Below are 14,968 nucleotides of genomic sequence, written 5' to 3'. Positions count from 1 at the left end.
CCAACAAAAAAGGGGGCGTGGCTTATGATACAAAGTAATGAAAGTGTACCTGTACCATCGACAGAGCTTCTCAGAATGTCGCTCTCGTTCCACACGTGCTCCACGCCGCTGTCCCTCATCTCGTCCTCCTCGTCGTCCACTTTCGTCATGAGGGTGTGGCCCAGTCTCGGGGATAGCGGAGCCGCCGGCTCGTGATTGGCCAGGCTGGCTGGACTGGCGGCGCCGTTCAGTAAGCCGTCCTCTTCGGATACCAACAGCTTGTCTTCTTCGTCCGTCTCGGATCCGGTCTCCACTACGTTCTCGTAGTTTAGCACTGAAACAACAAGGACGGGTTTTTAATCAATTATGAGGTCAGACGTGACACGTGTGTGTGTGTGTGTGTGTGCAACCAGCTGCTACTCTGCTGTGCCAAAATAGCCTGAGATTCCAGAGAGCTGCACCTTTCACACATGCTTCACATTCCCATTCCATCAGATGTATCAGATGTAAATATATCATTAATATCCCTTCGTTTCATCACTAATTCATTTGGCTGATTGATTCCTCGCATAATTCCGATTCCTGAGCGCGCATAACGGAATACATTTGCCCTTCAGGTGGAGGTGTCTTTTCTCCCATTTTATCGCTTTCCTCCATGCCTTTCCTTACAATAACAAATCTTTGAAAATATCTCAAAAAATATACGATATGTCAGTGGTGTCAGTGACAAGTGAGTGACAAACGCATGCCCTAAGGGCTTTCTCTCTCTTTTCAGGAAAAAAAAAAAATATCCAAATGTCTGAATCTTAAAAGCTTTAGGGGAAAAAAAAGAAAAAGGAAAAAACGTCTCACGGATGAACTTCTTATTCATCTACTGACCTGCGTTTAAAATACATCAACAACAAAACAATGTAGATATTTAGTAGAGGTTCGAGACGGAGCGCGAGGCTCGTCTTTGGAATACAATCAAGCGTGAAAGCATGACATCATGGGAACCAACAAAAGAGAAAAAAAAAAACAACAACAGAGTTTTTTCGGAGCTGGTCCTGCGCTCTGCAGTTGCTCGATAAAGCAAATCAGTTTGTAGAAAAGCACAAGGCTTGATGCCAACCAGAGGAGGGAAAAAAAGGGAAAATAATTATGTCGCTAACTTTTTTCTTTTTTTTTCTCAGACTTGACTTTTTCGTCACATATCATCCAGGCTTGTGAATAAAAAAAAAAAAGACTCTCATGGAAAACCAAAAAAAGGAGGGGGGGGGTATTGAGGGGGGGGTGGATTGTGAAAAGCACAGGCTTTCTTACCATTCCCCTGTGGACAGAAAAGATTACACCGCGCATATCTGTTCATAACATGATCTTTGGCTAATCCGCCGGCCCGCACTTGCCTTCCGAACAACTGCACAACAGGTGCAAATTAAAATGAAAACGGCGACGGAGCCGAGGCCAGAGGCATCCGCTGACCTGGGCTGAATACCAATTGACGGAGGAAACAAAACCTTTTCAAGAGGTGTGACCACAAGGGTTTAGGCAAGTTCAGACTGGGTAATGCCCTCACTGATAGAGAGGGGGTAGTAGAAGGAAGAAAAAAAAAAGAGAAAGAAGACAAAAGAAGAGAGGGGGGGGTTGAAGGAAGAATAGACCAGGAGAAAGGAAAGTGAGACATTCAAAACTTGATGTGTGGTCCAGATATACCTTAGGCGCGATTGATAATGTGCTCCTTTTACCCACCCACCCCCCTTTTTTTTTTGCCCCGTGCCCACCCCTCCACCTACTCAGACAAGGGTTTTAACTCTTTCCCTGCTCAGCGTCGGCGTGTTTTTTTTTTCTCGTGGGGTTTGTGCGAGGTTAGGGCGCAACACAAAGGAACTGGAGGCCTGGGAAGCCCTGGGCACAGACCCCCTCTTCCTCTTCCCCTCCAAACTCCCCCTATTTCCCCGTATCACCCCCTCCCTATCCGCCCGCCACCCCTTATCCATCCATCCTTCTCAAATACTGATCTACAGGCTGAAGTGAAAGAGCTGCGAGGCAGAAGATGGCTGAATGAAATTATCTAAGGCTGGACAGGTTTAAAAAGCTCTTTCTTTTACTTCTCCACACACACACACACACACACACACACACAGAGAGCAGGGCAGGTTGCAGTGGGCGGGGCAGACTGAGAATGACTCATCGACGAGAGGGTAACTGGGCATGAGCTTAATATTTTGGGAAATAAATAAGAGAAAATTCTGAATGATCTTTTCAGAAGGACAAATTAAAGGAAAACTCCACCATGAAATCCTTCAAATATCATTATAATACTTTTTTTTTTATTTAAATAACACTTTGATTGCTGCTGTGTTTTTGCTTGAATATAAAATATCCAAATTCCTTATTTTAAAAAATCTCAAACTTTTGGGAAAGATTTCACTTTTAGTTCCTGCTTCTTTCTGTCAGTTGTTCACAATTCAATGATCATAACAATAGCCATAATATAGATACGGAAATGAGCTGAATAAAAAAAAAACAGAAATCCACAGAAATCTCACTATTCAGCGTTAAGACTACTTTTCCCGTCAGACTCCTGTCAGTTATTCTAAAAAAAAAAAAAAAGAAAATGGAAATGAGGACGAGATCTGATGAGATGAACAAACGAAATTACTAAAGTGCTGCCGCATCGCTGTCCTTTAACAGAGTAAACAGAGTACTAAACAGAGTACTAAAACCGCTCGCGATGCTACTCGCAGGTAAGCCGAAAGACATTGAGGGTAATGTGAGACCCAATTAAATGCAGAATTAAAGTAAATTTTTTAGATTAAATATAGATATATAAGGTTTTTAGAGTCTCTATTAAGTTCTTGGGGAAAGCACTCAACAAGCCCAAGGTTTCGGGTTGAGTATTAGCGTAGAGGTGTGAGCTGTTAGCATGAGCAGCAGAGCAGGGTACACATCTTAAATGTTTGTTAGCCGATGAGTCATAAAAACTGAGACAGATAGACAGAGAGAGAGAGAAAGAGAGATCCAGAGAGAGGGCGGAAATAAAGAGAAAGCGAATATAAGGAGCGTCATATTGAGCAGAAGTTAAAATCTGCCAGCAACTTAGTACTTACTGTTGGACGTTTTTGAAAAGAATGAACAATAATGGCGGGGGAGGGCAGAACTTTGCTAATTCAGACAAGGAGCGAAGGAAAAATTTTTTACTCAAGAGAGTGTGTATTGTTTAAATGGCATCTCTGACAGACAGCCATTCCTCGTCTGGCATTGTGCACTTCAACACAATAATTCCAACCTGCTAATGTCACCACGGCCATTATTTCTGTTCCTCACCTCTCTGCTAATCAATCTTTTGTGTTGCGAGCAGCGAGAGACAAAGAAATGATAATGTTTACTTCTCGGCTAAGTTCTCCTCAGATGACAAGCTCTATTTGGTTCTGCCTCATCCAAGTGTCAGCCGCAACAAAGGCAATTACGCCTGCCATTCTCCGTCTGATGCTACCTGTTACGTCTGGCGGCTTTTCTCTCCTGCTTTTGATCTCGAGTAAATAAAAGGAACATCTCTCACTCGAATGCTACAGATAATTAAAATGACACCCTTAATTGCCCCAGTCTCAGTTAATGCTAGGCTTAGCGCTCCCCATCGTAACCTATTCACGGCACTCATATTGGCCTGTCAGTTAGACGGTACACAGGGCAGACGCTAATGACATGTATTGTGCATTTGGTATTGATTATGATGACTAGTGCCTCCGCCAGCGGCTAGCGGCGCTCTGAGGTAAAGCGACTCGAAAAATGAAATTTTTTTTAAGTAAATAAATAAACAATATTGTTTAGTCTGTTTAGAACAGACGTGTGAGGGGGTTTAGGGGCAATTCAGCGCCATTAGCAGGGAGCACAAGCGATCATAAAATCATTTAAAGGCTGAAAGTGGAGGGAATCGTGTCCTTTTGTCAGAGTATTTGACTCTCAAAAGAATGCCATTGCGGCGCTCTATTCAAGACGCGGTTATTCGCTTGTGTACGTCAAGCTACAAATACAAATGGAAAACTGAGGAAATGACACATTATTAAGCTAAATCAAGCAATTCTAGAGCTCTAACTGGAAATGAATAATAAAAACTCTGCTCTGATTATCCATTCCTTACCTGTTAGCATCAATAAACCCGATCAGACGAGACGTTCCAACATGTGAACATTTATGGCGAGATGAAGGATGTCAATCATTAGTCTTGCATACCTTTACTGCTCCTCTGCAAACATCTTGCTCTGAATAATGCTCTTTTAGGCTCCTGTGCGGTTAGCGTCTCCATCCCTACCCTCTCCTTAACCACAATCCAACCTGGGGGCATGGTTTCTTTCAAACACTCAGAGTAGATCCAGATCCTGAGCCTGATCCAGGGGAAGGCCTGCGCTGCTGCCCAGACAACGGCCTCTGGTTATGGGAGAGCAGGAGATCAGAGCTCCCCTGAGGTCCTGAGCTGGAGAAGTGATGGAGCTATTCCTGGATCTTCTGCCTTGCTGGAGCAGCTGCTGTGTGTCAGTGGGGGTAATAGGTGAGGACGGTAACCCTATTGGAGGATAACTATGCCCTCTCTTGCCTGTCTCATACACACAGATCACCTGAATGGCTCAAGGGGGGGTCACGGTATGTGTGTGAATGTGTGTGTGTGCCAATGGGAATGGGGGTGTAAAAGCATTAAGGTGGACGTTAATGACGGCTATTCTGTAAGCAATGAGAGTAAACTGTCCTCATTTCCTTTCACAACAGTTTACAGCTTTGAATGGGGATGCTCATGAATATTCCCTCTGCTCTATTTCTTATTTTAATTTAATATATATATATATATATATATATATATATATATATATAATGTCTTGCCAAATCCTTTACAGAAAATTATATTAAATGTTCTATAATAGGATGATAGGACAGACATAAAAAACAGATTGAGAGAGAAACAGAGAGAGAGAGAGAGAGAGAGAGAGAGAGAGAGAGGGAGGGAAAAAAGGACAGTGGCCAAAACCGAACAAAAGAGCGAGGCCTGCCCCATGGACGGTGAAAAACCCACTGAAGTGTAAAGCAAACCAAACCAACTCCGGAGTGTTTCAGAGCCCTTGTGCGTCTGTGTGTGTGTCAGCGAGGGGGTTGTTATGTTCAATCATTTCTACCATGAGGCAGCCAGCCACGGTAGCCGGACCCTAATTGAATTAAAGTCCCGTTTATTTGCTGAGGCCGAAGCAACAGGCTGGAAAAAAAACACAGAAAGCTCGGAGCTTTTTGCTCGGCCGCTCGAGCGCTCGGCTGCTCGGCTCGGTGGCCTGACTCTCCTCTTCTAGTCGTCCTGCCCGAGTTCGCCATCTGTACTCACTCACACACACATGCTCCTGGCCCAGCGTCCCCCACCTCCCAGACACGGGAGCCAAAAAACAGAGGAAAAAAAAAATATAGAGAGAGACCGAGGCATACAAAAGCTCCCTCGGCTGCCCCCAGGACCAGCACCGGGAAAAAAAGAGGAGAAACAAGACAGCAAAAAAAACAAAAAACAAAGAAGGAGTAAAAATGGTTGCCCAGGTGAGCGTAGGTTTTTCCGGGTTTCCTCCTGTGCTGACATCCGTCAAGCAAAGGAAAGGTTAAAATTAGAAAATTTAATTTATTTGATAATTTCCCAGAATAATTAGAGTTAATATGGGTTAATTAATATGCAAATCTCTGAGCAGATGTTCGACAGAGGAGTCTTGCACAGGGAAGCAGTCTGCGCTCTCTCTCTCTCTCTCTCTCTCTCTCTCGCGTGCTTTTGGCTGTCACTTACTGGCCGTAATTGCTGTAACTAACCAAATACACACAAAACCTTTAGCAGGGTTTAAAGAGAAAAAAAAAGAAGCTCTCAGTCTGAACTGTCGGAAAGCCGCTACTTTCATCGCACAAAGACGCACACTTGTTATTTTCTCGTGTCTGAAAAGCTCTTTTATGCTTCAGCCATTTTCGAAGCGAACGCTCAGGATACTTCATATTTTCTTTTTCTTTCTTTCTTTTTTTTTTCCATCGGGCCTTGTTTATTCCATAAATGTGTATAAATAGAAAAGATGCGGGGACTGAATCGAGCGACGAGTGCAGAGACACCTGGTCCCTGGTGTTCGTTGTATCTGGGTTGTTGATGTCTTCCCACCTAAATCTGTTCTCATTGTGGAGTGTGTGAGCAAGGCAGGCAGATCTGGCAGCGGCGTGCATGAAAGGGAGTGTGAAATGGTGCTTGACTCGTCTGAATCAGGTCGCCCATCAAATATTTACAACTCCCCCAAAAAAAAAGTGCTCAGCTGCGATATCAGGCCCGAGCTGCGATTGCGATTCACTGTCACTGACTCCGGATCAGAGAAAGCTGAGTGTTAATGAACATAGTGCTTTAAACATATGAAATGAAAAGTTTAATCAAGGACAAAAGAAGCGAGCGAGGTCAAAATATATAACACGAGGAAGGAAAGATTTCCAACTAAAAAAGGATTACCGGTAATTACATACACGGGAAATGATGCAAAGTGATTAAAGTGATGTGAGATTATGTAAGCGTGCTAGGAGTAAACGTGTGAAAGGATGTATGGAACACACACACACAAAAAAAAAAAAAAAACAGGAAGAAGATGTGACAGAATTAATAAATCCAGTCATTTAATGTATCATACAAATGGTTGTGTAATAGACATGTGTTTACATAATATTTCCACGATGCTCTGTTCTGTATTTCTATGGTTCTCAAACAATTTTTATTTATTTGTATTTGGACACATACCACCACTAACAAGCTTCTTCTAAGGGGTCCTGTTATTATTATTATTATTATTATAGAATATTTAAAAGTTGAATCCAGACCCACATATTATTGCACACAAAGATTTAAAGACACTCGTATCTAAATAGTTGGAACTTGTTTTTAAAATAAATAATAAATCTGCACAATATGGAATGTTTTTTAACAGTCCCAGGGGGGCAAAAGTTTGAGATCTGCTTCTAATAGATGTAAAAGTTGTTGTGTGCTTTCTAAGAGTTTGCCATTGCTGCCAATCCCTGTACACCCCCCTTCTCTCTCTCTCTCTCTCTCTCTCTCTCTCTCTCTCTCTCACTCACACACACACACACTTCACCATCTCTGACAGAGAGATAGCGTGGCCGAGTGCCATGGGTACACGCCTCTCCCACCTCCCCTACCAATGCTCTTTTACACACTGGCACAGAGACAATCTCTCTTTTCCTATCCTCCTCACACACACACACACACACAGACACACACACTCCCAGGTAGTGGAATGCGCTGACAGGGTCAGTGTGAGCTGTTGTTGGTTTGATGCGTGGTGCAGCGGGCGCCAGATTGATAACGTACAGTCGGGTCTTATCAGCAAACCAGCCTATTTAATAAGAGAGGACTCTGCTGATCTACTCAGATCACTCTCTCTCTCTCTTTCTCTCTCTCTCGCTCTAATACACACACTCACAACCATAAAATCCACCACGAATACCAAAAATAACAAAAAACTTAATCTACTGTTAATCAAATATTCACACCCATCCATTTTCATCACACTCATACAAATTCATGCTTTTTAATTGACAGAAAGTTTAGAGAGAAAGTTCCCCATTCAACCAGTTCAGAATCTAATCTACAAGAAAAAAAAGGAAGAAAATCATGATATGAATATGTATGGCTAAATCACAGATTTAACATAAACACAAGACACACAAAAAAGATTATATATATATATATATATATATATAATAGTTATTCATGCCATCATCTTTACAAATGAAATGTACAATTTGTCTTTTTTTCCGCATCGAGGCCCTGAAAGAGTTTCGTCTTCGCACCACGACATAATCACCTCTTAACTACACCACTTCTCACCACAAATACGCATGCAAATACTCCCATCATAAATACAATAATACGTTCGGCACTGAAATGAGTAATAGGCTGACCTGTTAATACTTGGCAGGGCCTGAATATAAAATGGAGTTTTGCAGCAGCTTGTCCTGTCACTAAAATGAATGTGCTTTTTTGGCGAGCCATGACGAGGATGTTCTGAGTAGAAATAAGCAAAAAGAAAAAAAAAAATTCTCTTGCTCAAGGGCCGTATGCCCCATTTTAATAAAAAGGAATCCATAAAAATAAATTAGGTGCACTAAATATATGCAAATTCAAATGTAAGCAAATCAGTGCGAAATTATTATTTTTTTCCCCCAAAGCTGATTAAAAGCATTAATAAATCTATATACACTATTGCTCCAATCTGATATTGTAAATTTATTACACTTCCTGTAAGATTAATTAGAATGCTACAGTAACATATTGCACTGCCAGAGCAGATTACCGTGCGTTTTTGTTTAATAATGGCCAAGTCGGACCTCGGCTGTAATTATTCTCCATAACATGGCCGTTTGATCGTGATTTTCTTTATGGTGTGTATTTAATGGGATGAAACTGTAGACAAAAGGAAGCGTGTACGCTCGTGCTGTAAGGTGGTTTCAGCAGTTCTGTGGCTAGAGCATGAAAATGATATTCCTTTAATGTTGAAATCAAAAGCCTATTTTCTTTCCCACATAACTTTTAAACACCTTTTTATTTTTTTTTTACAAGCCGCCTAAACTATGAGGCAGACTCTTAGATAAGGGAGGGTGAAAATAACACGTCGAGCTGGTCAAGGTTGTGGCGCATTCCTTAGCAAACGGCTCAGAACAACCTTTATGAAAGGCTGCAACATTTATCTAAGGAACACTGAGCGAGCACCTGAAGATCAGCATTATCAGTCTGTCACTGACTCCTGAGACCAATCAAAACACCAAGGTATGTAAAAACAAAATGTCTGTGTCCTTGCGTGTTTGTTTTTTTTTTTCCTCCCACAAGCATCACGGCCAAGCGGATAAGTGGTAAATGAGAGTGTCGATGTGAACAAACACAGAAACAACACAGAACTGGGAAAGACCATTAAATATGCACAGGGGGTTATTTATGTATTAAAATATAACTAACACTCGCCTATAAAATACTGACCATTAGAAACAATGAAAGGAAAGGTGAATTCTTTAACTTTAGGTTATTGATGATGCATTTCTGTGAATGCGAATGAAAGAAATTTGTGGACAATGTGCAAGAATTTATTGAAGAAATGAATCAAGCTGGTAAAGATGCCATTTTGGACATCTTCCAAGTTCGAGTAAAACCAGGCCGTAGTCTGGGGACACGTTTGTGGAGCCGAATGTTCCCGATACGTTTCGAGCACAATGAGAGGACAAAATCGGTGTGAAGGCACATTTTCTGAATAGCATCTGTGCTCCAGGCTGACGAAGGTCGATTAGTGTCATAAAACTCTGCCAGTGCTGAAGCCGGGGGGTCAGGAGGGGCGGGGAGAGGGTTTAAAGGGGGTCAGATCTGTGTGTGTGTGTGTCTGTCTGTATGTGTGTGTTGGGGGATAGCTCGATGTGAGGATGGGGGGCAGAAGTCCGCAGATGGTGTAAAGATCAGAGGGGGACTATCCAGGTGAGGGGCTCAGCCCCCCTGGCCAGTCCAATCTGAGCGGCTCATTCAAATGCTAATGAGGGAGTAAAGCACATCTGTTCCCCCCCTACCAGGCTGGATCTTTGTCACCTGAATAGCTTCCCCACCAGGTATCAAACAAGCAGCAGGAAACAGCCCCTTTTCATCCTGCTACCTCCACTCTCCAATCAGCAAATGAGGCCCTGGTGACTCCAGGAGCCCCCGAGTTCTCCCACTCCAAGCCAATCGCACCTGACACTGTTACACTCCCCAATGAGTCCATGCTATAGAGAAGAGTGTTAAGCTTCACTACTCCCCAAACCCTAACCTCCCAAATGTCAGCCCCCAACCAAACCAACACAGGTTTACCTTGTGCCATTCTTTCCTCCAACATGGCAACATTGGTTTCTATGGTATCTGGTAACATGGTAATCTACCAAGCAGACCAGCATACACCTACATAACAACCTTCTAACCTGTACCATGTATCTCTAATACAACAACAAACTACTTTTTGTTTTACCTCAGACTAGTTTACCTTACATCTTGTAAGTCGGTAGTTACCTAGTAGTAGTAGTTCTTCACTCCAACATGGCAACCCATTCACGATACCATTTACCAACCAGAGCAACATCCCTTAACCTCTGTCCTCCAGCATCCCAGTTTATCCCATATCATTTGGTCTGCATATTTTGATTTTGGCACAGGTTATACGCCAGATGCCCTTCCTGGTGCAATCAACCCATTTTATCTGGGCTTGGGACCATTTTCGTACCCAAAATAAGGCAAGAATATTACCCTTTTAACCTGGGCACATTGATGTTACCAGCTAATACTCCTCTAAGCCCATGACCCAACCTCACTTTGCAGTATAGTACCATTTATCTACCAACCCCTTTCTTACCTTAACTTTAAACCTCTCACAACCAACCAAGATTTCAACCTACCTGACCACTCTACAAGATAATATCACATCCATTTCCGTCTCACCTTTTCTCAACCAACCCAACATGCGACACACTGGTAACATCCAAAAGCCATTCGTACATCTTATTTTCTACAACACTACCTTTGTGCACTCCCACTGATGCATTGCTGATATAACGGCTTCTTCTACACAGAGAAATCCTGTGAATCCTGCATGAAAAGTGTGTGCTAAGAGCAAACCTCAGCAGACCAGGCAAACATAAGTTCTTACTGAATCTTATTACTAATGCATGAAGCAGGTGCGTGTAAACACAAACGGAGCAGTTTTGTCGGCATCGTTTGTGCTCTTTTTTTTTCTTGCTCCCTCCCCCTCTTCTGTATCACCTACCTTTTCACCGCCTGCTTCACAAACACGCACACCACATATTTAATTAGCCTCTGCTGTGAAGAGCCACCTCTCTCTCTCTTTTTCCCTCTCTCACTCGGAGAGAAGAGCTGTGGTTTCCAGCTCAGCGCTGACGACCTGAGACAGTCCCCCCCCCTCAAAACACACGGCATACTGAGGGGGAACCTCCTGCTGGTCTTTCACATGCTAAACGCACCTTTCTAAAGCTTAATCTTCAGGCAGGCCAGTTAAACAAAACGGCCCCCTATACGTTTATTGCACAACAGAGGCTGTTAGCATGACAAAGGCCTTCATATCCATCTCGTCATTCTGAAAGCGCGACTCCACTCAAATTTATGGCACATTTGGGCACTTTTTTTTTCTCGCAAAGACAATAAAGTAGTTTATGGAATCATACTATTTTTAAAGCTTATACAAATTTGTATGAATTTTCCAAGAGCTAGCAAAGATGTCGGCACTGCCTCAAAAATAATACACCAATTTTCTTCTTGGATACACAATATATGATATTCATGCATGTCCCCTTACATAATTGAGTAGATTCTTTTCACGCAAGCGAGCTGTGGCGAGATTCCACACTGGATTTCAGGATGTAGAAAAGGAAATTTTGATCTAAGGTTTTTCTTTCCTCTCTTACCTTCCCTTCTCTTCCCTCTACTCAGCCCATGGGTTTATTCTCCCTGTGTTTCCGTCAATCTGCTTCTTTTTTGATCAGGGGCATGAAAGCTGGAGCTTGTGTGAGTGCCGGGTACCTGGGGTATGGCTAGGTGCTAATTAGCGCAGCAGGATAATTGATGTGTAGATTACACTGTGAACAAATGCCTCGACTTGTTTGTTCTTCTCACTTTTCCTGTGCCCCCCCTTTTCCTCCTTCACTCCTAGCACCACCACCCACCTCTCCCCACCTCCTTACCTACACCCTAATGAACAATTTACCTGCCTTGTTAAGACCGCGCTAATACCAACTGAAGCAGTCACATAGCAAGGAAATGAGAAAGCATTGTCAAGGGGATTGGTGCTGATGTGGGTGGATGGTTGGGAAGGTGGTGGGTAGCTTGATGGTGGGGGAGGGGGGGGGTCTTGAAGAAACGGATTTCCCTCAGGTAAAGGTACCTTTTTCACGAAAGCTGGATTTACCCAAACACACATTCTCCTGACCTGCAGGAATGCCTCTGCTGAGTGAGAAGCTTTACACACAAAAAAAAGGAAAAGAAAGAAAGAAAAACCTGCAGCAGCTCGGAGAAAAAAGGAAACAATTTCTAAATGAAAGGGCATGCCATTAGAGCTCCAATGGGCCTCCATTGTTATGCCCCTATAATGCCATTTCCTTCATCTTTTGTTTTTAGGAAGCTATTATTAGCCCACCTCTCACAGCTGTGAATACGTTCAATAGGGTTTGAATTTGGTCATTAACAACTGAATATCAGCAAACACATTTTGCTGAGCCCCTGCCACTGCTAATAAACTAATAATGAGTCCGACTCTAATTGGGAAATGCAATGAAGACTCGGAGAGAAGACGCCTGAGGTAGCGTGAGAGACAGAGAGAGAAAGAGAGAGAGAGCAAGAGGACAGGTCATTACGAGGACAGATGTAGAGGGAAAAAGGTGAACAGTTGAATCGTCGCCTCCGCGCACTTCTCGTGGACACCGGTAATCCGTCTCCGACTAGTTTACAAGTTAAACACATTATTGTCATTATGGACTCCCTTATAGCAGAGCTCAGCGGGAGTACAAACAAACACACACATGCACACTGAGCTATCTATGCCTGCGAGCCATCACACCGATTAGCAGCCAGAGAATTCTGCGGGTCACCGTGTCTCCTGAGAGCTGGATGGCCCAATGGTCCTGCCTGCATAAGATCTTTACAACGGCGGCTCAGAAGAAAGAGAGAGAACGCTTTAGCTCAGTGTTTAACCCTCGACATGCCTTTTGAATTCATGTATTCTTAGTAGTGTGGTGGAAAAGTACATTTTACAGAAGTACATCTTCTGTTGCAAACAACGGTTTAGATCAAGGGTTAGATTAGGCCAGTTTTCATACCATCCAATCAGTAGCCAAACCTGAGTCTACTGAAAGTCAAGATCTGTTGATTAAACAAGTGGAATCAGGTGTGGCTCCTGCTTGATTGGAATGAAAACCTGGGCTAACACCGACCCTTTGCAGATAAGATTAGACACCTCTGATTTACAGTGTTTGACCTCTTTCTTGTTTACTCTTTCTCTGCCCTGTTTACATTGTTAGTTATATGAGGTAAAACTCAAAATCCAAACACATCTTGACCAAGAGTAGGAAATTTTACGAAACTAGATTTCAACTAGAACCTGTCGACTCCCTGAAATTCAGCCATACTCGTCAAACGTGCTGCAGAACTTCAGGTCAAGCTATAAGTCCTTGTGGTAATTGCCTCGATCAGTAACCTAGCAGAGTTCTCCCATAATCCTTTAGCACACTCTATAAGTGCAGCGAAACACTTTTCTCCCCCACTTCTCGATATTTTGGTTCTGGGACTGTAGCGTAATCATCTTATACACGCTTCTCTTTGTTGGGGGATTTTCGCGTTTCTCCTTCCAGAAAAGATAAGCAAGACAATAATGAAAGCTTTTTCTCTTCCTTAATTACCAAACCAGTGCCCCTGCGAAAAGGACAGAAGACTGTGTCATCGCAGGAGGGAGAAGAACATGTGTGGGGGGAGGAGGATGAGAGAAAGGAGAGAAGAAGGCTGTTTGGACTTTTTGAGAGCAAGAGAGAGAGAGAGTAAGAAAAAAATAGGAGTCAGACAAACTGGCATTTTCCATCGCCAACCTGATAAAACTCCCAGCATCCCTCACCCTGGCCACCCTTTGTTTTTCTCTCCCGCCTGCTTCCTGTCGCCATCTCTCCATTTAATCTAGGCGGCTCGAAGGGTTTACTTTCCCCCCCTTGAAGACAGCACGAGAGGAGAGTGAGAGAGGGAGGAAGAGTGGACAGCGCGAGTCGGGTACATTAGGAGCTGCGGTAGTCCACAGGAAACCTGCGCTGAGCCGAACTTTTAACAAAAGTCTTTCATCTTGGCGCTGCTTTTCCTCTAGACGGCACGCTCCTAACAGACCCTTTTAAGTGCATACCTGATATGGAGGCATTGCTTATTGTCTCCAGGGTTGGTGCAGAGGGAAAAAACATATCTCCCTCTCCACGTCCACTATGCCCCCTTCGTCGCTTTGAACACGAGATACAGAAGCCTTTTTAATCCTACTGAAACGCCCTTCCTCTGGCTATTAGCAAACTCAAAACAGATAATTACTGGCGGGCAAGAGAAGGAGAGAGGGGGCTCGGGTAGCCTCAGATTCAGAGATCTGTTCATGGATAACACCTTTGTCTGTGTGTGTGTGTGTGTGTGTGTGTAAGGGCATCGGATCATAAATAATCATAACTAAGAAGGATGCCTCACAGATGTCTCAAATTTTAATCAGTCAATCAAGTAACATCACAGCCAACCTTATTTTTCTCCTTTTTGGCTTGTGTTTAACTATAAAACTTTAAGATTTCTGTAAATTCTGAAAATTCCTCACTATTAACAAAGCTAATCAGCTAGCTATACACATTTTTTTTTGTCTCTGCTTCTTCCTAGCTTCTTCCTGTCAGAAGAAAAATAATATACAGTAACAAAGCCTGAGATAGCTGGCTAACACGAGGTACCCTCTTTTATCCTGCGAAATCCTAAAACCTTCCTAAAACACAAGCTAATTAAGCTAAAGTAAGCTAAATCAGAATAGGATCTAGCTTGTTAGTCAATAATCTATTAATTTTAGCTAGCCAAATTAGGCTTATTTTTAATATCACAGCATAATATTTAGCATCATTATCTATGCTAATCTCATACCTATCTGAAGCTACAAAGACAGCTATACTGTACACAGCTTATGTTTATTAGCTTTTTAGCAGTAGCTCTTTGACTGCTATAACAGATACTACTTTATCGTCCAGCAAACATTTTTACTAGAAGGATACTAGCATAAAACTAATAGGTATCAGTGTTTTATGCTAAGGAACTCATTATTAGCTTTCTGACTAACTTGCCGACATTTCCTAGCGTGCTACACATGTTCCACAGTGTAAATAAAAGCCAAACTGAATTTTATGCTAAGCAGCAGGCAAGGATTTTGTTAGCTGAATGTTT

At 42.8% G+C, this 14,968-nt stretch overlaps 1 protein-coding gene across 3 annotated transcripts in view; it reads right to left on the bottom strand.

Moving 5' to 3' along the window:
* zeb2b (zinc finger E-box binding homeobox 2b) overlaps positions 1-14,968 on the bottom strand; it is a 79,166-nt gene that overhangs the window by 17,917 nt on the left and 46,281 nt on the right. For 2 of the 3 annotated variants that reach the window (XM_058403478.1, XM_058403480.1), the window contains exon 2: positions 50-313. In XM_058403478.1, coding sequence (XP_058259461.1) covers positions 50-313 — 264 coding nt within the window. The remainder of the gene's footprint in view (positions 1-49; positions 314-14,968) is intronic. The other variant, XM_058403479.1, reaches the window with a different exon arrangement.

The sequence above is a fragment of the Hemibagrus wyckioides genome, linkage group LG11, assembly GCF_019097595.1.
Source record: "Hemibagrus wyckioides isolate EC202008001 linkage group LG11, SWU_Hwy_1.0, whole genome shotgun sequence".
NCBI classification, from domain to species: domain Eukaryota; kingdom Metazoa; phylum Chordata; class Actinopteri; order Siluriformes; family Bagridae; genus Hemibagrus; species Hemibagrus wyckioides.
Note: the sequence above shows the minus strand (reverse complement) of the source record. Positions and strands in the feature narration are given on the sequence as shown.